Source organism: Python bivittatus, unplaced genomic scaffold, assembly GCF_059951505.1.
Source record: "Python bivittatus isolate LINGU-HERP-01145 unplaced genomic scaffold, Pbiv_v1 ctg000980_np1212, whole genome shotgun sequence".
Lineage (NCBI taxonomy): Eukaryota > Metazoa > Chordata > Lepidosauria > Squamata > Pythonidae > Python > Python bivittatus.
In genome coordinates this window covers 64,583,301-64,610,941 of record NW_028277125.1, presented here as the reverse complement: position 1 = coordinate 64,610,941, position 27,641 = coordinate 64,583,301, and the positions used below count along the sequence as shown (strand labels likewise).

The 27,641-nt window shown below is 36.0% G+C and overlaps 1 protein-coding gene and 1 long non-coding RNA gene across 12 annotated transcripts in view; one reads left to right on the top strand and one right to left on the bottom strand.

The window, feature by feature from the left end:
• LOC112540558 (uncharacterized) overlaps positions 1 to 27,641 on the top strand; it is a 139,461-nt gene that overhangs the window by 63,322 nt on the left and 48,498 nt on the right. For 8 of the 11 annotated variants that reach the window (XR_015794300.1, XR_015794302.1, XR_015794304.1 and 5 more), the window contains one exon: positions 16,215 to 16,256. The exons of 2 other annotated variants lie outside the window; for them this stretch is intronic. Coding sequence is in view for 4 of the 9 variants with exons in the window: in XM_088131767.1 (XP_087987893.1) it covers positions 16,215 to 16,256 (42 nt within the window). In the remaining 5 variants the exon portion in view is untranslated. Of the gene's footprint in view, positions 1 to 16,136; positions 16,257 to 27,641 lie in introns of all 11 variants that reach the window. One more of the 11 variants, XR_015794299.1, reaches the window with a different exon arrangement.
• Positions 197 to 4,837, bottom strand: LOC148213605 (uncharacterized). The gene is made up of 3 exons (XR_015794401.1): positions 4,416 to 4,837; positions 3,507 to 3,657; positions 197 to 717 (listed from the first exon to the last, which is right to left on the bottom strand). It is a non-coding gene; the product is annotated as an uncharacterized LOC148213605 (long non-coding RNA).

Genomic DNA, 27,641 nt, shown 5'->3' with positions numbered 1-27,641 from the left:
TTTGATTACTGGATTAAAATGACAAAATACTAAGCAGTGTTAAATCTTCCTAAATATAAACATGCAACATTGGCTCGGTTCATGGCTTTATCCGTTATAGTGCAACATGAAAGATTTCAGAATATATATATATATATATATATATATATATATATATATATATTTCTTGCACATTTGTGTCCCTGTAACATGTAGACCTTACTCAATTTCCCTCTTTTCTAAGAATATAAATATGCTATAGTCTAAACTAAAATTAAACTTGAATTTAATAAGTTAAACAAAAATTTAAACTAAAAATTAAATTTGTACTCATATAGAATTCATTTAGCAAAGCAAAAATAATGGAAAAGAAGGGCCTTGCATTCTCTGACTGTGTTAGTGGGAAAACATTTTAACTCCAAAACTATATTCCCTCATGGGTAACCTAAATCAATGCCAGTGATTAGCATTGTCAAAGCAAAAAGTGGTGTTAATGTTTTAATATAGGCATGTACCTACCTTCACTTTCATATATAGCTGTAGATTGTCACAAGATCCAATTTCCACATGTTCATCATAGGCTGAGAATTGCCAAGACAGTCAATGTATATAGCCATTAAGATGTTTAAATTGGAATGTGGAAACAAGGGTTCAAGAATTAACTCAGCCATGGAGCTTACTAGGTGACCTTAGAGCAGTTGACGTCTTTCAGTTCAGTATACTTCATAAGTTCTCATTCTGGAGATAAAAGGAGAGATAAAGCCACCATGTACCCCATGCTGAGTTCCTAGAAAAAAAGGAGGATATAAATGCACTTTCTTAATCAATGAGATCAGCAATACATCTGTCAAACCAGATGTTGAAGAGTTCCACTTTGAGGCCTGGTTTTCACTTCATCCAAGTGTGAGATGAAGCTTCTCCAGAGTTTACATCCCTTAAACTGGGTCCATTTTAGATGCCCGTCCTCAAAGGAATGTAAAGCTAAAATCAAAATGCAAAGGGTATTATCAGGAAAGTTGAGTGCCCAGATAGTAGTTGGGTTAAACTGCATCCCATCTTTAGAGAAACATGGGTTATGTGTTTGTTTCCCAATAAGGGGGCTTCTAAATTGCCCCAGAGGAAGATTCCCTCAGTCCTGCAGGGTAGCCACTACATCTATCGAGGATCTGTCCAGGTCTGCAAATAATACCGACTGTCAATGCACAACAGCTGAGGTAGTCGTAATGGTAAAGATTTAATTTATTTTTGTGTCATTAACACAACAATTTTCTGAAGTATAGTTCAGAGATGCATCACCTGAGGATCTTGAAGCTTTGAGGACAAACCCCAGAAATGTCTGAAAGCTATTATCATATTGTAATGATTAATGTGACAGAAGGAGGAAACCATGAAGCACATAAATGGAGAGTCATCAGAATTATATTTATAATATTATAACTTAATATAAATACAGTACATTTATTTTAATTTTATTTAGATATACAAATGTATTTTAATTTAATTTTTATTGTTGACTCCCCATCACTTTTTGGAGAGGGTGCCCTGGCACACAATTCAAAACCTATGTGCCAAATTCAACCCAGAATAAATTGTATGGTCCCAGCATAGGAATATTAGGTTTTTATCCCCATTAAAGTAAATTCAGTTGGATTGGCTCCATCATAAAGAACTACAGGATTATGATTTAGGAATCTTAGATTTATATTTTTATATTTTTTAAAAACATAAGAAAGAGGTTGGTCTCCCTGTTTCAGGAAATGAAGGAAGTTGAGAACACAGCATAAATAAATTTAATATGTAACTTAAATAATGTTTCCAGAGTCTCAGGAAACGTTTATTTAGAATGTTTATAACAACAATGAATCCTTTTTTGGTACTATTTGATAGAAGTTTTCAAATGAGAAGTTTAGTATTGTCAGTGACCACAAAATGCAGGTTGAGGCCCAGATCCTCAAGTATACTGCTAATAAAATATCAATGGGTTTAATATAGACAGTCACACACACACACACACACACACACACACACACATATTGTATCTGTTTCTATATGTGAGACTGAATAACATTCTATATTAAAACAAAAAATCAGCTGACACCATACAATCTACTCAAAAATAATAGGAACAAATCTTTTTAGGTGGAAGGCTATTTACCATATATTTTGTCTCTCTTATTTGGAATTCTAGCTTTTTCTTATTTCAGAAAAAAAAAATCGCCATACCAATGTTTACAAAGTATTCTCAAAAACAGAAACATATTTTAACAGAATGCATTATTCAAAGGAAATAAACTTGCTCCCAGACCTAATTGGCAAGTGAATAGAACACATTTGTCTTTATTGTTTGCATCTGTTGTGTTAATGACACAAAAGTAAATTAAATCTTTACCATTACGACTACCTCAGCTGTTGTGCATTGACAGTCGGTATTATTTGCAACTGGGATTAGTTTCATATCAGTAACTGCTGTTTTCATTCCTCTGAAATATAATAGGGGTCATATCTATATTTGCCTATAAGGGACCATTTAATTTCTCTCATGACTCTTCACTAAATAGAACCATCCTTTTTTTTTTTTTTTTTAACTTCCCAGTTTCAGGAAATCCATTACTTTTACAGCTCATATCAGATATTGCAAGGACACTCATTTTCCCAGAGCAGTGGTTTGCCTAACATTTTAAACATTCTTTCATTTCTTTTGTACACTTATCAAACAAATGTAGTACGATTAGAGATAGCATGACTGGGAATCAGGGAAGTCACTCCCTACATGTTTGTTTGTTTGTTTATCCAATTTATATAGCCGCCCATCTCACTTTTACAAGCAACTCTGGGTGGCTTACAACAAAGTTAAAACAACAAAAACTATGAAAACCAAGCTAAAACAAAAGTAGATGAAGGGATGTTAATAATAACAAAGCCACCTCACTAGCTCAGCCACCCCCTGGGGTCCACAGGCCTGCTGACATAATCAAGTCTTGAGGGACTTTCAGAAGCTCAGAAGTGATGGGATCAACCTCACCTCAGGGGGAAGAATATTCCATAATGTGGGCACCACTGCAGAAAAGGCCCACCACCTAGGGCCCATGAAATGTAGCTTCCTAGACAACAGAACCCATAACATGCCCTCTCTGCTGGATCTGATGGGATGGGCTGATGCAATTGGGGAGAGACAGTCCCTCAAGTAAAATATACAAAATATACAAAAAAACAACCAGAGATGGGGCATCTGTGGCCTTCTGAATGATCCCACACTTTCCGTTTCAACCACCATGCCCACATGGTAGTTGTAACCCAACATTTGGAGAACCAGAGGTTCCACAATCTTGATCTCTTCTTTGATATATGTTATTTTAAATTTTACTTCATTTTAAGCTTCCCAGAGTCACACAAAGTCAGGTAGTCTTGTAATTGGAATATTAAATTAAATTAAATCTATATGAAGCCTGTGTTTTTCTGTGAGTGCTTGCTTCCATGTTATTTCAGAATGAGTTATTTGTAAATCATAAGCTGATATGTTGACATACAGAAACCATTAGCTGATTTGTAGACATGCAAGAAACCATTATCCTGGTACTTTGCTTTTTAATTGTGGCCATATTTTCTTTTTTCCATTCTTCTGGGTTTGTTTTCATACATCCTCCTGGAAATCGGTCCCCTCTGATATTTTAGGAGAAGCTGAAATGCAATCACTTAAGAATTAACACTTGAAAGCTTCACGACAAAAGCTTCTTTGCAGTATATTAAGAGATCATCACATACACTTTCCATTCAAAACATTAAAAATAGAAAAAAGGATACTTAAAGGTTGCATTCGAAAATCTTGCTTGTCCTAAATAGTCTCTGCAAAAATAAGGTTTCTGAGAAGATACACAAAAGTAAAATAGAGGGAGAGGGAGAGGGAGAGGGAGAGGGAGAGGGAGAGGGAGAGGGAGAGGGAGAGGGAGAGGGAGAGGGAGAGGGAGAGAGATTTTTTCATCTGCTACCCGTATGGAAAGAAAAGATAAAAAACAGGCAGAGAAACCTAAGTCAAGGGAAATGATTGCTTAAGAATTTTACAGTATCTGAAGTCCAAAATAGTAGACAATAAATATGGAAATATCCAAACTTATTAGAATAAGCAACTGCACTAATGAGTGCAAAATTGAATATTCTGGGAGGCATTTGACAGTTCCTCAGTACCTGAAGGGGGTTCTGATTTAAATATATTTTGGATGTTAAAGCATAATGGTATAAATAAGTGGGTAGGTGGTATGGAGCCAGGTAGATGGCACTAATGTACTGCATGTAATGCCAGGTAAGCTAATACACAATTGTAATATCCATTGTTAATTTACTATCTAGTGCCCGCCAAAATGGGACTGAGGATTCCCTGCAGCCCACAGATCATACATTATCTACTTGTGTAGCAAATAATCAAAAGAAATTGTACTTACCTGGCCTGTGATAGTTTACTTTAAGTATTTATAAAAATAAAATAATAATTAGAATGCACTGCTAATGCATTTACTGAATGCAACAGGTGCTGCTTTATCACTGATCCAAAACATTATGCAGTTCATTTGCCTGTCACTTTTAGCCTCTGTTCAACTATGCTGCTGTTAAATAACTGATTGCTTCTCCTCCCCTCCCCATGGTGAGAAATATACTTGGAATATTTGGAATCACCACTTCCCTATCAAGATTGGAGAAGAATGCTCAATAAACATCATTTTCCTTGGTGCCAAAATTGGATAATGACATATTATGACTTCAGTTAGCAACATACATAGAAAGTTTTAGAGTAGTTTGGGTTTTGAGGTGATCAGGTTTTAAGAATGTGTGAGTTACCTGAGTTTACCATAATAACCCTTCTGAGGATGAGGACTGCGGCATGTTTCAGGTTCCCTGATCATAAAGATGTACATGGAGGAAACATTTCTTTGGGAATTGCTTCACTTGTTCCAGAATAAAGCCCCAATCCCATTAATGCCCAGCCTTTTGAAAAGATTAGCTCAAGAACACCGCTTTTTATCATTCCTCTCTGCTAGCTCTGCCTATCGGTGGGTACACAATTGGCACAGTAAATGGATACTGGCATGGGGCCCAACCACCAGCAGACATGCATACACTGATAGGAACCCACTGGGACATTCATCCTATCTGCTTTGACAGTAAACAGCTATTTAAGTATTTTTAACTGTAATACTTAGAAGAGCAGTCCTAGATGTATTGGAAAGGAAACAAGAAGGAAAGGAAAGGGCATGAAAAAAAGCTCACACCAACAATTTCTGGAAAAAGGGCATGGTGTACAGATGTTTTATGCTCATGCTAAAGGCTCTGAGTCAGGATGGGGGAATTATAGAGAGTTTGATTGCAAATAGAACATAGATATAGTGGATGTACAGAATCCTCGTATAATGGAGAGAATTTGTGGAATACAGTCATTGCTGGATACAAACTTTATAGAAAGTTTGGGACAGCAGGGATGGGTTCATAGGAGAGGTACTGTTTTTTATACATTTAGGTATATAGTTTTACACACTAGAAATATGAGATTCACAAGCATACATTAGAACTAGGAATCTGCTATTGCTAATCAAAATACTGAGAGGAATCTTGAGATGATGAAAGAAGGCATGTGAATTAGAAGTTCTTGTAATATTTGGTGACAATCTCAATTATTGAGGTTATTTTATCCTCACTATTTTATCCTTACATAGAGTGGATGATTCATACTCAGGCCATAATAAAGAAACCATGTTTCTAGATTCCTTAAATGGCTGTGTTCTAGAATATCTGATCTGGAATCCAAACAGTAGGAAGATCTAATCCTAGTTGGTGATTATGATCGGAAGTGAGATGTAACTGCTATAGAAATAAATGGTAATAGTGATCATCATGCTATTACATTTAGTATAAATGCTAGTGGAAAATTTTCACAGGGTCCTTATAGTCATATTTGATACAAAAGGAGAGATTTCTCAAAAATGAGAGTGAAAAAGAGACTGAAAAGCAAAGTCAGAACAGCTAAACCTAATCATAATATCTGAAGGTTCCATATCAAAGGCTTTTGAGTAAATTTAGCAGTCATGGGATTAAAGCATCTATCTTGTTATGGATTGTTAACCAGTTAAAAAGCAAAGTAGGAATAAATATACAATTTGCTCAGTGGAGGGAAGTAAAAAGTGGAGTCCCTCAAGAATACTTGTTGGGTGAGTACTCCTTAACTTGTTCATAAATAAACTTAATTTAGGAATAAGCAGTGAGTTTGCAGATGATATTGTTCAGATTGATAAAAATCAAGAGTAATTGTGAAGCATTCCTGAGAAACCTTTTAAAATTGGGTGAATATTTAACCAAATACCAAATACAGTTTAATTTAATTGTGAAGTGGCATTAGGGCAAAACCCCTTCTGTTCACATATATTGTGATAGGGATTGAGTGGTTTGTAACAAACCAGGAAAACAATAATCATAATAGACAGTTCAGCTGAAATGTAGACTCAGTGTTTGGCAGCTGCCAAAACAGGAAAATTCTGATTAGGGTTCATTAAGGCAGGGTCTGAAAATAAAACTGCCAGTATAAAGCCCTTATAGAAATCCATGGCCCTCCTTGGATCTGGAATTCTGTGCAGAGTTCTAGTCACCATATTTGGAAAAAAAATAGTAGAATGTGGAAGAGGTACAGAAGAATGCAATGAAAATAATCAAGGGATTTAAACATTTTCCCTATGAGAACAGGCTAGAATGTTTGAAACTCTCTATCTTAGAATAAAAGTTGATTGACATATGTAAAAGCATACATGTGATGAAAATGGCCCTGATCACCTCCCGGTTAGACTACTGCAATGCACTCTACGTGGGGCTGCCCTTGAAGAGTATCTGGAAACTTCAGCTGGTGCAAAATACAGCAGTGTAAGCAGTTATGTGTGTTTCTAGTAGAACACATTACACATTACATGTTTCACTTCTGGTTCGTGAGCTGCATTGGTTGCCAGTTTGTTTCCAGGTCCAGTTCAAGGTGTTGGTGTTGACCTTTACAGCCCTTCATGGCATGGGGCTGGGCTATCTGAGGGACCACCTCTCCCCAATTTCATCTGCTCATCCTACCAGATCCAGCAGAGAGGGCCTCTTATGGGTTCTGTCACCTAGGGAGTTACATTTGGCAGGCCCCAGGCAGCGGGCTTTTTCTGTTGTGGAGCCTGCACTGTGGAATCTTCTCCCCCCTGAGGTGAGGTTGGCCTCATCATTGCTGAGCTTCTGGAGGTCCCTTAAGACTTGGTTATGCCAGCAGGCCTGGGGACCCCAGGGACAGGGGAATTAGTGAGGCAGCTCTCTTATTTTTAACATCTTTTTTTTTCCTGTTTTATTTTGCTTTTTATATTTTTAATGTATTTATTGACTATTTTTAGCTTTGTTGTACACCACCCAGAGCTGCCTGTGGTGAGATGGGCGGCCATATAAATTAGTTTAATAATTAATAATTTCATAATGATGAGGGGAAAAAGCCATACTAAGCTGGAACTTCACCTGTTTAAGTACAGCTATTCTTACATCTGCTTAGAAATAAATCCCAATGAACTTTCTTTTAGATGAATGACTAGAAGATTACAGCTTTAGATAATACATAATAGCTCATACTTTTTAAAATGTTTAAATCAATCAGGGTGACTTTCCAAGTCTTGAACTACAACTCCCTTCATCCCTTACTATTGGTCATACTGGTTGAGGCAGCTAGGAATTACATTTCAGCAACAAACTGTGGCAGCACAGATTCACCACCTTGATACAACAACCATGTTTGATGGATCTTATTCTTCTCAGGGAGAGGAGGGCTGAGTTTCAAATACTATAGCTTATCTACAGTTCTGTCTTGAATTCATGGATGGCAAAGGCACAATTTGACCTAAAGCTTCACTCAAAAAAATAGCTGGGTATCCTGTTTTTCAAGTGTTTCTGTCAATTTGTATTTCCTTGCATGTCAGCCAGTAACAATAAGACAGTAGATGCCATTGAGTTCCTTTCACAATCAAGCAGATCTTCGGATAACTATAAGATAAATAAACAGGCTGAAAGAAAATGTCAGGACTGGGAAATTTCTTGGGAAACTAACTTCATTAGCTTCTATTATGAAATTCAAAAATACATTCCATTTGGGTTTGTTTCTGAGAATATAATCTAATAGGTACAACTTCGAATGATTATTTATTAAGTTATTCATTAAATTTTTACTCATACTGTAAGCCACAATATATCATTCCAATATACTGTGGCTTAAAATACTATACAATATAAAATGCAATAAAACATCCATGGTAAGAAAACAATTATAATTTAAAAAATCCACAGGACAAAAAAAGAAAACTGTAATAAAAACACATAACTATGATGGTGATCACATAGACGCATTCAAGCAGTTTTCTTTGCATCAGTAAGACATTGCTTTCTTCTGGCATATGTCAGTCTTGGTGATTTCCAATCCAAGTATTAACTGGACTGAATTCTGCTTAATTTTTTTCAAGATCAGCCAAGGCTGGGGCACAAACAGTATTTAAAAAGCAAACTTGAAACTACATTTTTTTTTCTCTTTACAAAATCATATCAATGTGGACTACAAATAGGAATATTTAAGCATCCTCACATTTAAAAAATGATAAATTTCTGGTGTGACAACCCCCAAGAACATATCTTGTTGCAACCTGTTTTATTACAAAGAAGAAATTGCAGCTTTCCTTTAAAAGAGCTGTCTATTTAATATTGTTTTTGGTAACTCTTTTTCCAAATAAATATGCAATGATTATAAACCCTGGATGTGATGTGATTCTAATTAGTCCAGGGGTGTCTGAAAGGGGGAGGGGCAATGATGTCACAATGTTGGGCATGATGGGGCAGTTGAAGCCCCACACCTCTTTTTGTGTTTGTGAAAAGTGTGACAAATGTTAAAAAGGTGTGGGGCTTTATTGATCAGTCATGCCCACCACTTTGATACTGTTGAGTCCCTCCGAGGACGCCCCTGAATATCATCCCTTTTTCCTAAAATATATATTTTATAACTTTACAACACATTAAAAAAAAAGAAAATAAACTCACTAACCGCATTCCTTTTTGATTCAGCACTAGTATAACAAAGGACCGCATGCACTCTGCAATAAATTAAAATTTGGTGAGAATAACTGGTCATATATATTGATTACCTGATCAGAAAAAAGGTTGGATTCACTTATTTGGCTGAGCCAAAATCGGGCAAACCCATTACGCTCTAGCAATTTGCAAACTCAGTCAAAGATTACCTCCAGGATGGGCAGGGGAGGGGGGAACTCTAGAACAAAAATGTGTTAGGAGGACAACACATTTAAAAGATAGGACTTTGATTGTGATGCTGTGATCGCCATCTTGCCTGTTCTGACACTGCTGATTAGAATGAACCAAAGTTCCCCAAAAGCATGTGCAGCCTTTTGAATTCCTTAAAATTCCTCATCAGGCAAGGTTTACAACAGCAAGGAAGTCCAAACATTTCATGGGAGTTTATACCATTCGGTGTACAGGTAGTCCTCAGGTTATAATGGAAATTGGGACTGGAATTGCCATCGCTAAGTGACAAGGTTGTAAGGTGTGGCATCACATGATCATGTCACTTAGTGACAGCAGCTCCAGCAGTCCCAGTTGCTGTTGTTAAGTGAGGACCACACAGGTTGTTAAGTGAGGACCTCACATGACCATGACTTCTGATTTCCTGCCAGCTTCCCCATTGACTTTGCTTGTGGGAAATCAGCAGGGAACATTGGAAATGACAATTATATGACCGTGGGAATTCTGTGATGGTTGGAACTCTGAAGACCAGTCATAAGTCCCCCTCGTTAGTGCCGTCCTAAGTTTGAATGGATGCTGAACAAATGGCTGCAACCCAAGGACCACCTACACACAGTTTGACATCAGATCCAAAATTGGGTTGAATACTGAGATATTTTTGGAGTTGGTTGTTATAATTTTCTAAAAACAATCTGACACAATTCTGTGTTAGTAATACATGGAATGATCAAGCCATTTATATAATATGTATCTTAGTTCAGAAATAGAGTTTGACTGTTTCTCTTTTGACCATAATGAAGAGATTGACTGCTGATTATGATGTATCATATCTCCCCCAAGCTCTTCAAAGTGAATTTGCCTTTTCCCTTTTGCTGGCAATTTTTAAACAAAATTATATCAGCTCTGACGTTAATTCTGGATAATGCAAATCAGGGTTTGAATAGAAGCTTTGAAGTTTGAAAGCTAGGAGTTGTAAGGCATAGCATGTTAAATCGTGTTTTGGTCTAGTACAGTTGTGAACCAGGGCAATATTTAATGATAGAATTAGTGCTGATGTAATTTGTAACTATTCATAAGTCTGAGCAAGGCAGGAGAAATTCAGTGAAATAAAGGTATATTAGTTCACAGTTTGCATCCTATTAGATATTTATTTGTCTCAATATATTTCTACAAAAGAAGCGGAATAAACTAACAATGCAGCCACTAATACATAGTCATTGTAAACAAGGCCCAGTGTACTCTAACATCTGAATCAATTTCCAATCTATCTTTGTTCCATATGAATTAGAGAATGCTGGTTCACCCTACTTGCAGAGTATTTAATCTGGATATAAATTCATTTGGTGTAAGTATATCATTTTTGAATTTAATCCCACAATCATTTCCAAATTTCTTTTTCCTTAGCTCTACAATTTTATTATTCTGCACTTCTGTTGCTGAAAGTCTTAAGTATTTACTCTAGAGATAGCTGTTGCGAAGAGCAGAACAGCCATATGTCATATTCTTCCAAGACAATTCCTCAAAGAAGCAGCCTTTGTTTATTTGCCTTCTGTAAATCCGCTGAGGTTTCCCTTGATGTGCTGAAGAATGAGATCCCCCCTTTGTTTTGTTTTTAATAATATTCCAGGATGAAAATTTCCATAAGCAGGGAAGCCAATAAAAGTATGCCAGGAGCATGATGTGGAATGATGCTTCTTCACAGATGGAATGAGAACACATAGAGTTTTTGTGTTAGTATTTGTTTTAGCTCAGCCACATTTACCCTCTGGGCAGACTATCTGCCACAATTCCCAAGACTTATTATGGGCAGCTTTCTGTTATGCTAGACTATCATATATCTTCTGGCTTCTAAATAATCTGAATGCTAAAGAGTTGTAACTTCTCATTGCTATCCAAAATCCACATAATATACAAATCATAGAGCAATTTCTTAAAATAAAATCTTATTTTTTTTTAAAGAAAGTTGAGTTTTTGATTTTCACTATTCACATTAGCAGTAAGAACTTGTTACTCCATACTAAAGCAAATGTTCAATTATGCTTTAATTACATCTATACCCAGCTGTAACTTTCCAATGCTCAGAAATTATTCAAAGAAACTTTCACTGACCTCATATCTGCAATTCAACCATATCAGTTTTACAGCAATTTAATTACCATGGGCTTTCAAAGAGAATTGTATGTAGGCGTAAGAAGGAGACTGTTTATATGAGTGACCATCTTTATTATAAAGCTATGCATCACTTGGGATTCAAACACAAAAATGAGCTTTGGAAGCCCAAGAGTGCAGCTGTGATTCCTATCTGCAGCTTCTTAAAGGAACTGTGCCTTTCTGTAGGGCTGTGCAATTGCCCATGTGATTTTTTAACCAAAGTGATGAAAACCATGACTTGACCATAAAGTATGAGGTTAACCCAACCATAATCACCAGTAGTGGCCAATGAAATTCAAGGAAAACCAATGAGGCAAGTTATTAATAATATTCACATTTATCCAACCATTTCTTTTGTTGAAAGAATCTGAGAACAGATAAGCAGCAGACATAAGCAATCAAGCAAATGAACATAAGAATATCGAACTGGATAAAACAGAAAATATCCTGAGGAACTGGAGTGGTGGGCAGTTAGCCTATGTCACCTTCTTGATGTACCCTTCAAACTCACTGGTTTTTCATTGTTCCTGTTTGAGAGGATTTATATTCAAAATTGTAACCAGAGAATTTTATATATAAAACTTACATTTTTTCACAGGGTTACAAATATATAGTCCTCTGCTATAGCCCTACAAATGTCTCTGGATGTTGAATTCTTACCTCCAGCCATGACTAGCTGTCTTGTTCATCTTGCTTTTCTTTATATTTTGCTTCCGATTTTAATACTTCTGACCAGGGAAGCAAATTTGGATTCTTATCTTCATTTTATGCTATGCCATCATTAAGGTGGACCTCCATCACCTGGTTTTCGACCTCATAAGTAATGGGGTTTGGTCTTCTAAGAATCCAAATGTCATTTCTGTTGTTGCTGGCCTTAGATGTGTCACTCCTCTGCTTAATAATAATAATTTTTAAAAGTCTCCTTTTCCTTCTAACCCAGCTAACTGACCTATCCCAGTTATCAGCCAGTTACATTCCAGGTTCTGCTGAACTACAGCTTCCAGCAGACACAACCAAAAAGGGCATTAGAAAAAGATGCTGGTAATTATTGTTCAGCAAACATTTGAAGGGCTACTGCTTTTTGTATTATTATTAAAATGCCAATAAGGCCTCCCCCTCTCAAGTTCATAGTTTCAAGAAGATTTACTTTAGGGCTAAAGCAAAAAGAGAATGGATTAGAATTGCCTACCAACAGCTACCCTCTTGTACAGTGTTTATTGAGACAGACTTTTTCATAAACAGACATATATCTGTGCTACAAATATAAGTGTACTTATTAGGGATCCAGTTTTAAGAGGGAAATACTGATTCAGAATCCCTGTGGGCACATATATCACACCTGTTGGCAATTCCTTGAAGAAGCTGTGTTTATACCAGAGCTCATGTTGCTGATTCCAAGCAAAGTCACCTTTGATTTAAAGAGAAAGCTAATGGATGTAAAGTGTACAACCACAGGTGGTACAAATAATCTTTTCCCTTTGAATACAGATCATTGCACAGCTCTAATATTTATGCCAATACAGGCTCTCTAAAATTCTCTAAAAATTCCAACAGACATAGCTACCTTAATTAATCTTACCCCAACTTGCACTGAAGATGCTGTTATGTAAAGAAATTTAGAACTGACCTTGGGCATAGGGAAGGAGCACAGATCAAGAAACGGACACAGCAGAGATTCCAGGAATATTCTTTATTGTGGTAAAGTAGAATAACAATCTTGAAATCACATCCACATTCCATTATATGATATGAGAAAAATTACTCCTTGGTTTTATTTATACATTCAGGATTCAGTGCAAGTAATTTGGATAATTTTGTGAATTTTAAGCCATAGCACTGGATCTAGGAAAACTAAAGTCCACTGATATCAATTATATAAATGCCTGACACATGAATTTAGATTCAACCTTTCTGCACTTACTGTTAATCTTGGGGAGATATAATTTTGTTTAAAGCAATAAACAAATTAATGTCAAAAACATGTACTTAGATATGAGTCACAAAGTTACAGATGATCTGATAACAAGAGAAATATTTAATCATATTTCCATAGCAATACCTGTAGGATATCATACATTAATTCTTTTTAAAAAATCCATTTATAGTTGTCTTACCTGGAATGTTTGTTTACACCCACAAGTAAAAAATAAGAAATGTCAACAGATAATGTCTTTGGCCCTGTTTACTTTACAATGAAATGAATAAATACCAGCTCAACTTTTTACTTATTTCATCTTTTTATATTGTGTCTATTTTTAATTATTCTGTTTGTTTACCACAGCTGCTGGCTGAATTAGCCTTTGTATAATTTGCCGCAATGGATTGTCTTGGGAGATGTAATTGTAAGTGTACTAATTCATTGAGTTCAATAAAGTTTACTCAAAAGTAAGAATTTAAGAGCCTTCTGTAGTCTTTGGGAAATTAGAAATAAGTAAATAACTATCTTCTAATTTAAAAAGTGCCAAACTATTCAATCAACTTGTGGTTGCTATCAAATCTTTTATACTGATGAGGATTTATGAAGATTCTGTATTGATGGCTAACCAAAGTATTTCTCTGGGCTGAAAAGACCTAAATTTTTACCAATGATAAAGATGATACTTACTTTAATGCAACCTTTTCGGCATATGACAATTTGCAAATGTAAGTAATAATTATTCGAATGAACTGCCATGAACTATGCCAGCATTGGAAAGGGCACTATATAACAAAATAAATCACTATTGGCCTGTGAAATCACTATACTACACATTATCGATGTGATGGAATGGAATTATGAAGGCCAAGCTCAGGGAGATAAACATTTTCTTAGCTTGCCAGAACCACGTGGGAGGAACAAGAGGATGAGACTGGCACCTCCCTGAGGAATTCACACTGTTGTGGCTGGAGGACTTTGGAAGCTGGGGTTTTAGTCTGGGAAGATTCTTCCTAGAGGCTGTAGCTAATAAACATAGCTGGACTGAATTGGCATTGTCTCTTGGAGTTCCTTGGGCTAGGCCTGACAATCATTTACTTAATGGACATCCTCATCAGCTACACATAGCCTTGGGACAAGTAACAATTAATAAAGAAAATAACCCAAAGATCAACATCAACTAAATCTTGGTGGGCTACAGAAGCAGAATATGTACATCATATTATATATATATCATAGGAATTCTTTCTTTAACTTAGAAAGTTCAGTTGCTCCATTGATCTCCACATTAAGAGTTCTCAGTCAGATGTGGTAAGTTGCTATTTAAAAAACTTTGGATGATGGACACTTGACTAAAAGAGTTCCCACACTTCCTCAACAGGAAATTGGATGGTTGACTGAGAAGAAAGCACTTGCAATATTTAGTTTGACATCTTTATGGGATTCTCTAATCCCTACCCAAGACCACTCTATTAGCTTTAATTACCGCAGCATCAAATTGAGCAGTCATACAATATTCATTGAGTTAACTGTCATGAACCTTGGATTCTTTTCCTATAATCTGGCTAATTCTGAACATTATTGCAAACATATGAAGTATATTTTCTTCTAAATGGAGAAGACAGCAAAATTAAGCCTGACTATTCCTAGAAAAAATCTGAGCTTTGTATGTTGATAATATGGCATTAATGATTAAATTTCTAATTCTTTCCATAGACAATTATATATAAAACCATCTCCTTTTTTCTAAGATAATTATAAACAAGGATATAGTCTAAAGGCGAAACTAGCATTTTGCTATATTTATATCTATCTATCTATCTATCTATCTATCTATCTATCTATCTATCTAGTCATCTATCATATATCCATCTATTTCTGAAGCTGTTTTTAGCATTGGAGCATATGGCAGAGTTATCCTTTTCATGGCTTTTGTGGGTTGTATTGTGATTGGTTACACTTTTTGATGACTATTATGTAGACGGTCTAATATGCTTTTGGGGGTTCTGGATTACTGCAGTGTATTTTTGCTCATCCTAACTCATCCTAGCTCTGCCATACATTACAAACATTTCACAAACTACTAATGTTACTACAACTTCTTAGCATCATGATAGTCCATAAACCACCAACATTTATCAAAAGCATCCTTAGCAAACCCAAAGACCCAATGGCCAAAGAAGACAAAACACTTATGACATACAAGCCAGGACTGATTGGCAGTCAGAAAACATGATGAAAATGCTGTAATTTAAGAACACACTGAGAAGTTCAAAGGCAATTTTAGCTGGGAAACAGTAGATATTTTGGACCAAGCCAGATCCAAACATGCAAGAGAATTTCTAGATACTCCACTCCCATGATTACAGGTGAAGCAGTTCACAATGTTAGGTTTGTTCAAATATTTAATGAAGAAAAACATTGCTTTGATGATACACAGCCATAACATGGATTTAGATCCATTTTTATTTTGTTTACCCATATATGTTAATGGAGCAATCCTACATATGCCTGTTATATAGAGATGCTTTGTGTCTGCATGCCTTCAAATCAGCTTGATTCCTGGCAACTAAGGCCAGACTAGACTTCAGGTTTCCCTGCTCCAGTTCTAATGTTTTAATCTCCTGAGCAAACTGGTTCTCATACAAATGTTAATATTAATCCTAAAAGTTCACTAAACATTCCATTTACTTTGAGATATGTGTTTCATCATTCAAGCCTATTTACTTGATCATCCTCTTTCTTTAAATCAACGAGCATAGAGTAATTTCTCTCGCGCTCATACTCATACATTTTTCAGGGACCTGGTCTGCACATCCCCAGCATGACACTACACTTCCAAGAGATGCTGATTGTCAACTTTTGTATCCTTTCACAGAATTCTTCTGATTGGTTTCCCAGGCACATTTATCAAACTAAGGTGGGTGTATTTTTTTTTTCTTTCTTTCATTTTTCCTATCTTTCTCTTTGTATAGGCAATTTCCAGAGGTACATTCCTCAATTCCCAGAATTCCCCAGTCAGTATGGCCATTGCTAAGAATTCTTGGAACTGATCCAGAAATCTGGAAGTTGCCAAGATATAAACCTCATTGTTCCAATCATCAAGAAGATGCAGTTGTCACACACACTTTAAAGCACATGTGAAAAATGGTCTTTTACTTTCTGTATTTTCACTTATATTATTGGCTTTATATTTTCATTTCTGATTCTTTGTGGATTTCATGTGATAATTTTTCATTATGGTACAACTGAAAAATTATTACTTGGCTTTTAATCTGGAGGTTGAGTCATGGCAACTGGACTTCTTTTCTTTTGGTTAGATACGTTTCACTGCTTGTCCAAGCGGCTTCTTCAGTCTAGAAAGTTGATTGGGGGGACCCCATAAGTGTCTTCCAGGGTGGCAGGACATTTATGGGGTCCCCCCTAACCAACTTTCTAGACTGAAGAAGCTGCTTGGACAAGCAGCGAAACGTATCTAACCAAAAGAAAAGAAGTCCAGTTGCCATGACTCAACCTCCAGATAATTCCACCTGGATGACTGAGAATCTTCATCAACATATTGGCTTTTAATGTCTTAGCAAGGACATTTTCTCTTTTAATCAAGACAGTTGTTTTCCCAGCATTAAAACTTGCTAGACATATTTGAAAGGTTTTTGGAGAAAATTTTCATTTTAATCCCTATTCACATGAAAAATTGACAGTTTGGCATACTAGCAGTTTGTCAGCCCTCCCAGGTAAACCAGACAGGAAGCGAGACTTGATGAACTAATTCTACTTTATTGTAAGGCTACATTAACAGAATCTTGCAAGTCTGAAAGCACAAATCTCCCACCCTCCCTATTTGCCACCTGAGTAGTTAGGGTGGGTTTTTCCTGTTCCCGACTCCTTTCTCTTTTATCTGATCATTCCCCAGGTGTCATCTCTTTCTCCGTCTTCCAAGGCCACCCTCACATTCCATCACACAGTTTAAAGATTCAGATCTTTTTTTTTTTTTTCAGAGAACTTGGATAGAAAAGCTTGGTAGTATCTTAAATCAGATTATTGTTAATAATTATTTCAAGACAGTTAACCATTGCAAAAAGAGTGTGGGTTACATCAGTCAGCCAAGTAGCAATACATTCAGTTAAAATATCTTTTGACTGCTCAGATTAGACCTAGTGCCTTAGCAGTCTCTAAACTTCCCAAATTACTTGTTTTATTGGAAGAGGTTTTGGAAGATTGTAAACTTAAAGTTCTTCTTTTTTTAAAAAAATAGACAACTTAAAAGTATTACTAAGATAGATACTGGCAATTTAAAAGAACTTTGGAATAGGGAGTTTAAATAAATCAATAATCTCATATTTTAAGGAATCTTAACATCTTAAGATGAGACTAATTCATCAAAAGATATGTTTTATGTTTATTGGACACCACTGCAGATGTTTTAAAAGGGTTAGGTGCCAGTCTTTTTACTCTGAAGATGTAATATATTTAGGGAGATTCTGACACATACAAAATTGGCTTGCTCTACAGTAGTTCCATCTGGGGCTGATATTCCACCATCAGTGATACAATTTTGCGTAGAGAAATAAGGTTAAGTTATATTAATGTGATGTTGATTATATACTGAAAACCTGGAGTTTATCAGTTTATGAAGATCTTTGGATTTCATTTCTTCTGTTGGAAAGAAACTATGACTCTGGGCTTATGTAGATTGAAGATATATACTCACCTTCAACCTGTAAACTCTTTTTTTAGTGGAATAATACAAAGACTAATCAACATTATACTGTATGGTTAAAGTTTAATTTCATGTTTAGAAACTGAATCTCCATTATATCTGTTCTAATATGTGCAGTTTGCTTTTTTTAAAACAAAATATTTACATGTGCATTGATTATGATGTTTTGGGTGTTTGATTACATGTATTGTTTCATATTTGAAAGAAATAATATTTATTCCTCTTTTCCCATGGTTTACATTAATAAAAATAAGAACAATGTTTAAATGTACAGGTGCTACGTAAGCAATCCTATCAATGGTATGACATTTCTCCAGTCAGAAAGTCTACGCCTGCAGCCTTATCATTTTTCATTATTCATTTAGTATGTATAACTTCTTTTCTTTTTCTTGAACACTAACATTTATAGCATTCATTTCAGTTCCACTCTTCAACATATTAGTCTTCAGCATATTTTAAGCATACAGTTCATATCTCTACAATATTCCTCTGGCAAGTCCTCACTTCCATTTATTCCCAAATAATTTAATTACTTTTATTTTTAATTCCATTTATTCTCCCTGTTTAGTTCTCTTCACCCACTTCCTAAGCCATGTTTATTTCCACTAAAATTGGTCTGCATTTTCTCTATCTTTTAATCTTAACCACTCCAAGCTCTCTAACTTACATTGTTTGCAACTATCTTTTTCTCTGTTTATACAGATAAAAAGATACAGTATCTTTATGCACCAGTCATTTTTTTATATAGGGTTTTTTCCCCCTCATCCATGGTCTCTCACTTCATCATTTTAGCAAGCATCCTTTTTCATACCACCCATTAGCCTAAATCCACATGCTTCTGGAACATTCTGCTTCATTCCTGTCTGGTTTGTTCTTTTTGACATCTTTTATTTTTCACTTGTTATTCATTGTTTCAGTTGTTGTAAGCCACCCAGAGTCATTGGGAGTCAGGCAGCAAACAAATTTAACAGATAGAGATAGATGATAGATAGATAGATAGATAGATAGATAGATAGATAGATAGATAGATAGACAGACAGACAGACAGACAGACAGACAGACAGATATAGAGATAAATATTCCTTTTCACTTGTTCCAGACAGTTTTGACATCCTCCTTTCTAACGTTCACTTTTCATTCATTCTCTTGAGAGATCAATCTATTTCTAATAGTTTTTCATACCAAACTTCTACTTTTCACACCCAACTTATTGTACTTTCACACTAGCTTACCCCTTGCAACAAACACACAAATACTTCTTTCCTTAGTCATCCTTCCATTTTTTTTTTTCACAAGAGCCACTATCCAAATTGTTCCAAAGCTGACTGGTACCTTATTTACTGTTAGAGGTCTGCCAAATAATGGTCCATTCCATATACAGCAAGATGGATGGATGGATGGATGGATGGACAGACAGACAGATATTTAAAGAGATTTTTTTTAATTTTCCAATCAGCAAAACTTTCCCACAGGAGAATTTCTTACAATTAATTTCAAAATCTTCATATATACTTTTATAAAATTTTAAACAACCCACAGGAAATATTCTTTCTAGTCCATCTGGCCCCTTAACTTTCCAAAATCAACATTCTAGTCCCTCTTTTGCTGTTTTCCAAAAATAATTTTTTTTCTTTTTAATCCTTAAACTTACATGAAACTTCTTTCATCCAGGATAGAAGGCAGCTCTCCTGGCATAATGAAACTTGGCCTTCAGAAGGTTCTTAATATAACAAGCAATTTCCTAAGGTAGTTGAGAACCTCCATTTGAAGGTGCCAAGCTGTGGCTTAGACAGGATAATTTTCCCCCAGGTCCCAGAGCTCTCAAACCCACCAGAGATTGAGGTTGTGCTGTCTCTTTGTGGGCGAATCTCTGTATGAAGCAAACTGGTCGGTGACCATAGTCCTCTCCTTGATCCAGAGAGGGGTTTCACGAAGCCAATCCATTCACTGACTCCTCTTTCTGCTGTGTCCATTGGCTCCACACTCACGAAGCCATCTTCAGTCCACCATTGCTTCCTCAGAAGTCTAAAATTCTATTATTTCTTAACAACACCCACTCCTTCATCCAAACCAAGCAGCAGGCTGCAAGTACAATTTCAAATCAGGCAGTCCCAATCCTCCTTGTTCCTTTGCATCTTGGAGGATTTAATATTTAACCCTTGGCTTTTTCCCTTGGCATACAAACCTAGATCCATATATAGCAAGTCTTATGGCCTTTATATCTTTCACTAATTTTCTCAATGTTTTGTCATCAACAATAAAATCAGTCATACTTTTATATTTATATTCATACCTTTGTTATATGAACATATGAATAGATGTGTCCTTAAACCATATATCTGAAAGAAACTGATCATTTTCTAAGCAGATATTTATCATTTTCGTTCATTCTTGAGTCTTTCAATGATCTGCTCAGTTTTTCTATGCTCTCATTTCATTCACATCCTTCCATTCAGGTTTCCTGACAGAATACTGGTTACATTCATCAGAATGTTGAACAGTTTATCCCAGACACACTTCTGGTTCTGCTATGATCACCATTCGCTGAAGCCTAACATGAAACTATTACCAGCTGATGTATTCCGACTTTATTATGCACCCACAACAATCCAGAAATACACCAATTCACAATTTATGACACATACCTTTAGCCCTTTCATTCCTAATTAAACTTATACCTTCACTTCCCTATATGTATTCATGAACTCTACTCCACAAGATAGACCATCTTCACTCAAATCTATTACATCTTTTCCCGTATTCTTTGTTTCACAGGGCATGTCACTTCTTTTCATTCCATTCATTAATTTATGTTCTTTACAGTCAAGCTCATATCCCATGGTCATCACCCAATAAGCTCATAGATATTGATGTGTGTCACCTGTCACAGGTTTGGTTAAATTGAGTCTTTTTAGCAAGATAGAGAACTTGTAGTCTGAACTGCCAGCTTTAGTAGTTAGCTTTTCACTCACTGTCTCTCTCACCTACTCACCCCTTCATTTATTCTGGGCAGCTTCTTGCATAAGCCCCCAATGTAGACACCCCTGATACACAGATGCATATATACACACAATTAAAACAAAAACAAAAACAAAACTTCTCACCCGAGAGAATGGCATGAAAGGAATAACATTTTTTTTTAAAAAAAATAATACTGCAAGCTACTATTAGAACCTTTTCTGGTATTGTTCTGACAATCTCTTTGAAGGAAATTCCTTTGCATAATAGATTATATGGAGTGAACACTGTGCAGTGATTAATAACATTTTACCTTGCTCTTAGTACACTATATAATTATTTATTTTTCCAAACAACTATATTTGGCATCTATTCCAAGGTTGGGTATCTCCCTTTTAGGGTCCTTCAGAACCTTCTTTGACTGCTGTTTTTTCTGACCAGGAAGGCAACAACATTTCCAGTCATGGTGATTTGGGAAATATTGAAAACTATAATGAATGCCCTAAAATAGGCCCATCACACACCCCAATTCCCCCAGTCCATTCCTACCAGCAGATGACAAATTACTCAGGAACACGTGTTTCAGCAGAAGTGTTTTTGATCCACTCAGAAACTACATGTGCAATTTCTGCTGGCTGAGTTATTCTGGGAATTGGAATCAGTAAATCTGAAAGCTGCCAAGGTTGAGAAACACTGACCTATAGGACCCTTACTTCAGATCTCGATCTCTCCCCCCCCCCCTTTGTGTGTGCATGTGAGTGTGTGTTTCCCCCTTATTGGTAGAGAACTTTGGGGATTTTTCAGGCCACTGTATTATCGTGGGCTAAGGTATTGAACTGGGTCTGGGAAGAACCAGGTTCAAATCCACCTCTAACCATGGAAACTTACTTGTAACTTACTTGTAACCACAGACACTTACTCTCTTACATCAACCTACCCTACAGGTATGTTTTTGTGGGGATAAAATTTAAGAAGTACTACATATGTATATGATTGGTGGGGTGTAGGCAGAGAGCCTTTTCTGCTGCAGCGCCCGCCCTATGGAACATCCTGCCTCCTGAGGTGCGGTGTGCCCCCTCCCTCATGGCCTTCAGGAAAGGTATTAAATCCTGGCTTTGCCAGAAGGCCTGGGGGCCAGAGGGGGGCCCGCACCTGTGGAGATGGCTGGTGGGATGATGGGTTGCCCCTCCCTCCCAGCATCTTACATGTTTTTATAGGGCCAAAATTAGAGGAGGTTTTTTAGGGCATTTTTAATATGTTTTTTAATTATTTATAGTTTTTAGCCATCTTGGAGAGAATTGTGTTTTTTCTTTTTTATTGTGAGCTGCCCAGAGTCACCCATGGAGGAGATGGGCAGCATACAAGCCAAATAAATAAATAAATAAATAAATAAACAAACTGCCTTCATGTCTTGAAGGAAAGGTGAGATATAAATGTAATGAATAAATAAATATAGTCAACATGCTTGTTTGATTTCTCCATGATTAAGTTTGTGTTTATCACAAGAGAGGAGCTGTAAATAAGATATAACAGCAGACCAATGATAAATGTGTCAGAAAGAGCATTATTTCTTCATGATGTGGGTAACAGTTTAAAGCCACACGTTAAAGAGATCTATGAAGAGATTGGTATCAGTAGATGACAGACTGCTGGGGCTTTGTTGTTTATTAAGAACTCATACATGGAATAAAAGTAACAAAATATTTCTGTCAAATTTGTGAATCTAAGTAGATGCATAGGAAAGGGATAAGAGGGAAAGACTGCATTTGCAATCGTCTTGCAATTTATATCATTCCTATAAATAAGAGTGGAGAATATAGATAATGCTAACAGAATGTATTACTGTTAATGAAAGTCTGACTGTCCATTCCAACGATGAAAAAGTATTAGTCTGACATGCTTTAAATACTGGTCATATACTAAATAGGATTTAATTTTATGAATTGTTTTCATAAATATTCTGATAAATGTGTGTGTGTGTGTGAGTGTGTGTGTGTATGTGCGCATGTGTGAGAGACAGAGAGAGTGAGAGTACATGTCTCTGTGTGTATATATACATACATACCCATTCATTCTGATTTCCAAAGGAACAGGAGGAATGTACATTACAAAACCAGATGAATAATACATTACAGTGCTTTATATAATAAGATTTTTTTTATTTGTTTGGCCTTACATGAAAGACAAGCATTCAGAACCATCTGTCCCATTCATAACAAAAAATATAAAAATATATGAACATATGGGAGAGAATTTTAGAAAGTAATCAAAATCCTGTCTTATAATACACCTTTAACTATCTGAAATAGCAAATATATTTGCTTGCATTATACCCCTCAATACTTTTTCTAAGAACATTTTCTCCAAAAGAAATTTTATGTCTCCTTCCAAACCTTGGGAAAGAGAAATAGTTGACATCCCAGAAGCCAAAGATGAAGAAAGTTGAGAAAAACAATGGCACTAGACTGGGGGGACATAAGTATTTAAGCACAGTGAAATAGAAACAGATTGTAATGGTATGTGGGAAAGACCTTGGGAGACTGCGCAAAGAGACACTGCCAAGGGAACAGTCAGATAAGAGACAGCATAGCCCACAACTGGATAGTGGGTAGTGCAAGGGGCTCAGAAGGGACAGTCCCTAGTTTATTGGGCTGTAAAAGAGACAGGAAGGACAGTACTCTCAGACTTGCAAGATTCTGTCAATGTAGCTTTACAGTAAAGTAGAATTAGCTCATCTGGTTGTGATTACCATGGGAGGCCAACGTAGATGGCTAATGATGAGGCAAATCTTTGTGTGGGACAAATGTGATAAATACTTGTCCAGTGAAAATACCTCTCAGTGACATTTAAATCAAACACACCATTCTTAAAAGACCTGTGAAGTCTGCAGAGACAGTTGCATTTGGTGGAGAAGAGATGCCCAAGATTGGACTAAATGAAATAAAGCCAGGGTGAATATGCACACGGACATGGACATGTTCATGCACATGCACACACACACACACACACAAACACACATATGTATAGTTGCAATTTTTAAGAGAAATACAGAAAGAATTGTGTAAAAAAAAAAATCAGAGAGGAAAAAATAGAAAATTAAACAACCCCCCCAAAATTAACATGTTAAATTAATATGAATATAATATTATTATTTATAAATGTATAATATTTATACATTTATAAATAATAAATAACTCTAATTGAATATGTGATATATTTATTATTTATAAATATATTTATAAATATATACATTACATATATCAAATAATAACATATCAAACTGTGCATAACATTTGTCTATTCTATTCTTGTAAAATATTATGAAATTTATGCCAAAGGGAAATGTATTGTGCCATTATTTGATTAGTAGGAAAAAAGCCTTTTCAAAAAATGGATAAATTACATTACATTCATAAATTCTTGAATCCAGGGCAATAGTACTTTGTATTTTCCTTTTATAGTGCATGATATCACCAAAATTCCTCAAAAACAGATTCCATTGGAATATAACTCAAAATAACATTGACATCTTTAATTTCAAAACATTTACTCAGACATTTAAAATATTTTTCCATCAAATGATAAAAGTTTGTAGTCCTGATAGTGATTATTTTAAGTTAAATCTAATTTTGAGTGGCTCCTATGCTTTTCTGTTCTACATATGCTTGGTTTTAGCATCCTTGCCTTCACCATCCTTATGTAAGGCTTTCTTTGAGCTGAATGACTTCATGGACTTCATGATGCTAGTGATAGCCTCAAATGCTGAAAATGCATCTGCAAATCTGCCCTTAAGATACTGTGAGAATAAGATTTACAATCCTTCTCAGTGCTATAAAACCATGCATAATAGATTTGTATGTTTTGGGGATAACAGATTCAAGGGAAGTTACCTTATACAAAGGCACATTGGACCATCAAGCTCAGTATTGTCTACCTTAAGGATGGGAACCTATAACCTACCACTCAGAGCACCCCCAAGGTCTGGTGGAAGAATAGCTGACTTGATATGTTTAATGAGTGTGCTTGGCATTGGGTGGAGATTAATTAAAGATCAGCTGGAAAGTGTTCAGCCTCTTTGAAGTTCATTATTATCTATTTTGATCCTTTAATATAAACCTCTTCCAAGTTCTGCAATGCTTAAAAAAAACAAGGTGAAATTGTTTGGCCACTGACACTGGTTCATCAGACTGTTGAAACAGCAATGGCACAGAACTACAGAGGACAGAACAACCGCCAGTAAAGGACATGATCCTGGGAAAAAGTAAACACCAACTTTTTTGACTCCAGGAAACCCAATTGTTTATTCAAACCTTACCTTAATGCTTATTTTTCTTTCACTTTGGAAAAGTTGGTTGGATTAGTGCTTCTGGGTTTTAGTTTTGTCTCTTCTGCTAACATGTATGGTTTCTGTGGCTAACAATTAATAGTTATTAGACACACACAGAGAGCTCCCAGTCTGAAATGAGCTCCCAGATTCAGATACTGTAATTCATAAGTGGGGAACTTTTATCTACAGATCTACCCTGCCTTGCTCCCACTTCAGTTAGATTTTTTTTTTTGGGGGGGGGACTATTTAAACATTTATCAAATTGATTTATACCCCAATTTTTTACTCTGCCACTTAAATCATGTAACAACCCTGACAAAAGCAACTGTGTAATAATATAGGTTGATTTGTCTAACTGGTGATCAAAAATAACTCCCAACCAGTCTGTATCTTCCCACTATATTGCCTCCTACTGGTTACATCAATGCTTTTTTTCTCCTAAGATTTTTTTCTCTCACCCACTCCCTCCATTTTCCTGACACATCTTATAGACCACAACCCACTAGAAGTCTGGATTCCTCCACCCTCTCCTGGTTCACAAATGCAAAACCAAACGACCCACTCACCCTTTTGGAATTGCCCCATCAGCAGCAGCTTCACCACTCCAGGACAACATTCCTCTTAAAACAGGCTTAAGAAGCTGATGCAGATCTGGGCAGGTGGTGTTTGCTGGAAGCATGCAGTTAAAAGCCTGATCTTATGAGGAAGCTTTCTACTGGTAATAAGCAGGTAGCCAGATGGTACAACACTTTCCCTCTTTCTGTCTTAACCAAATGATGGTTTTCTTCTCATTCTTCATTAACAGAGAATTTATGTGGCCTTCTTTTAATTTCAGTTATTTTTTTCCCCTTAAACCTCAGTGCAGCTAAGTCTTCTGCCAAAAATGTCAGGAATATTTCTCAGTGGTCCCACAGCACAAACCAGCATACATGAGGACAAACACTAGCCACAAATAAAATCTAGCTAATATTAATCCTTCCCTTTAAACACACACATACACACACATAAGGGAATTGGGTGATTTTCCTTCGAAAAAAACAGTATGAAGTAGCTGACAGATCTTTTTCCAGTTTTAACTTTTTGAAACCTGGAATACATACAACAGTGCCAGGATCTTTACAGAGAGTTTACTTTCATCTTCCTGGAATGACTATGTAACAAAGCAATGTCATATGTCCCATGGTCAGTTCAGGAAGTGCCAGAAAGATAAAACACCTCTGGATGAAGAGTCCAGTGTTGCTATAAGTGCGTTAAACATTTTAAAGGTTAACCAAAGTCAGAGAATATCTCTTGACTCCTTTTTATGTTTTAAAAAATAAGGTCTCATTGCCGTTTATCATCCATAGTCTGCTGAACACTTCTCAAGATTAAAAGAAATATGAGACCTGAAAATTACATGTGTATGTAACTTAGTTTGGATTTATTTCTGGTAGCTTTCATCACAATAGCTTTTTATAGAGGAGGCTTCTATCTCTGACATGCGGCCTTTGGAAAGTTCCCAAAAAGAAAATATAAGCTTGAAATCCCCCTGCTATTCTGCATGACTGGCAATGATGAAATAAGCATCTTTTTAAGTTTGTTTGTTTTTTTGTTTTTTGGGAATGCTGGAGCCTGAACTTGAGAAGTTTATTATGCAAAGCATGTGCTCTGTCTATGAAATATGGCCATTTTCTCTTTTTTCTGGCCAAGCTAAATTTCTGTTCACTTATCAGCAAGAAAAATGTTTAAAGGCTGATCTTCAAATGAGCATTACCACTTCAATTCAGCATTGCTTTTCACCTGCACACTTTATGCCATTAAAAAAAATAAAGGAAAAAACTGATGTTTCCAAAACAGTGTTAGCAATTGGGCCTTCAATTAATAACCTGTCTTTTGCAGTGTTTTTATCTTAAGAATTTCAGTCTATTATCAGTGTGCCTGTTTCAGTGGAGATGGATTTGATAGAATCCAGCTCTCATTCATTTAATTCTTTTTAACAATGTTGTTTTCCTTCTAGATATATGAATAGGGGAAAAGTTCAATAAAATGTAACTGGAACACTATGAGACTATTTATTTACAGCACTAGGCTTTAGGACCAAACTACTTCTCTTCCCAATAGTTTTGCTTAAATGATGTCTTCTTTTATATTGAGACAAAGTTTGAACAACTGTTTTTACTATTACACCAAATATCTTTGTTATTATCCAGTGCCTTGGTCATGCATTGGATAACAACCACAGTAATAGTGCTGGATGTAAAAAGCCAGAGGAAAATGCATAAAGCAGCAGAAACTAATGATCTATTAAATTTACAAGGAAA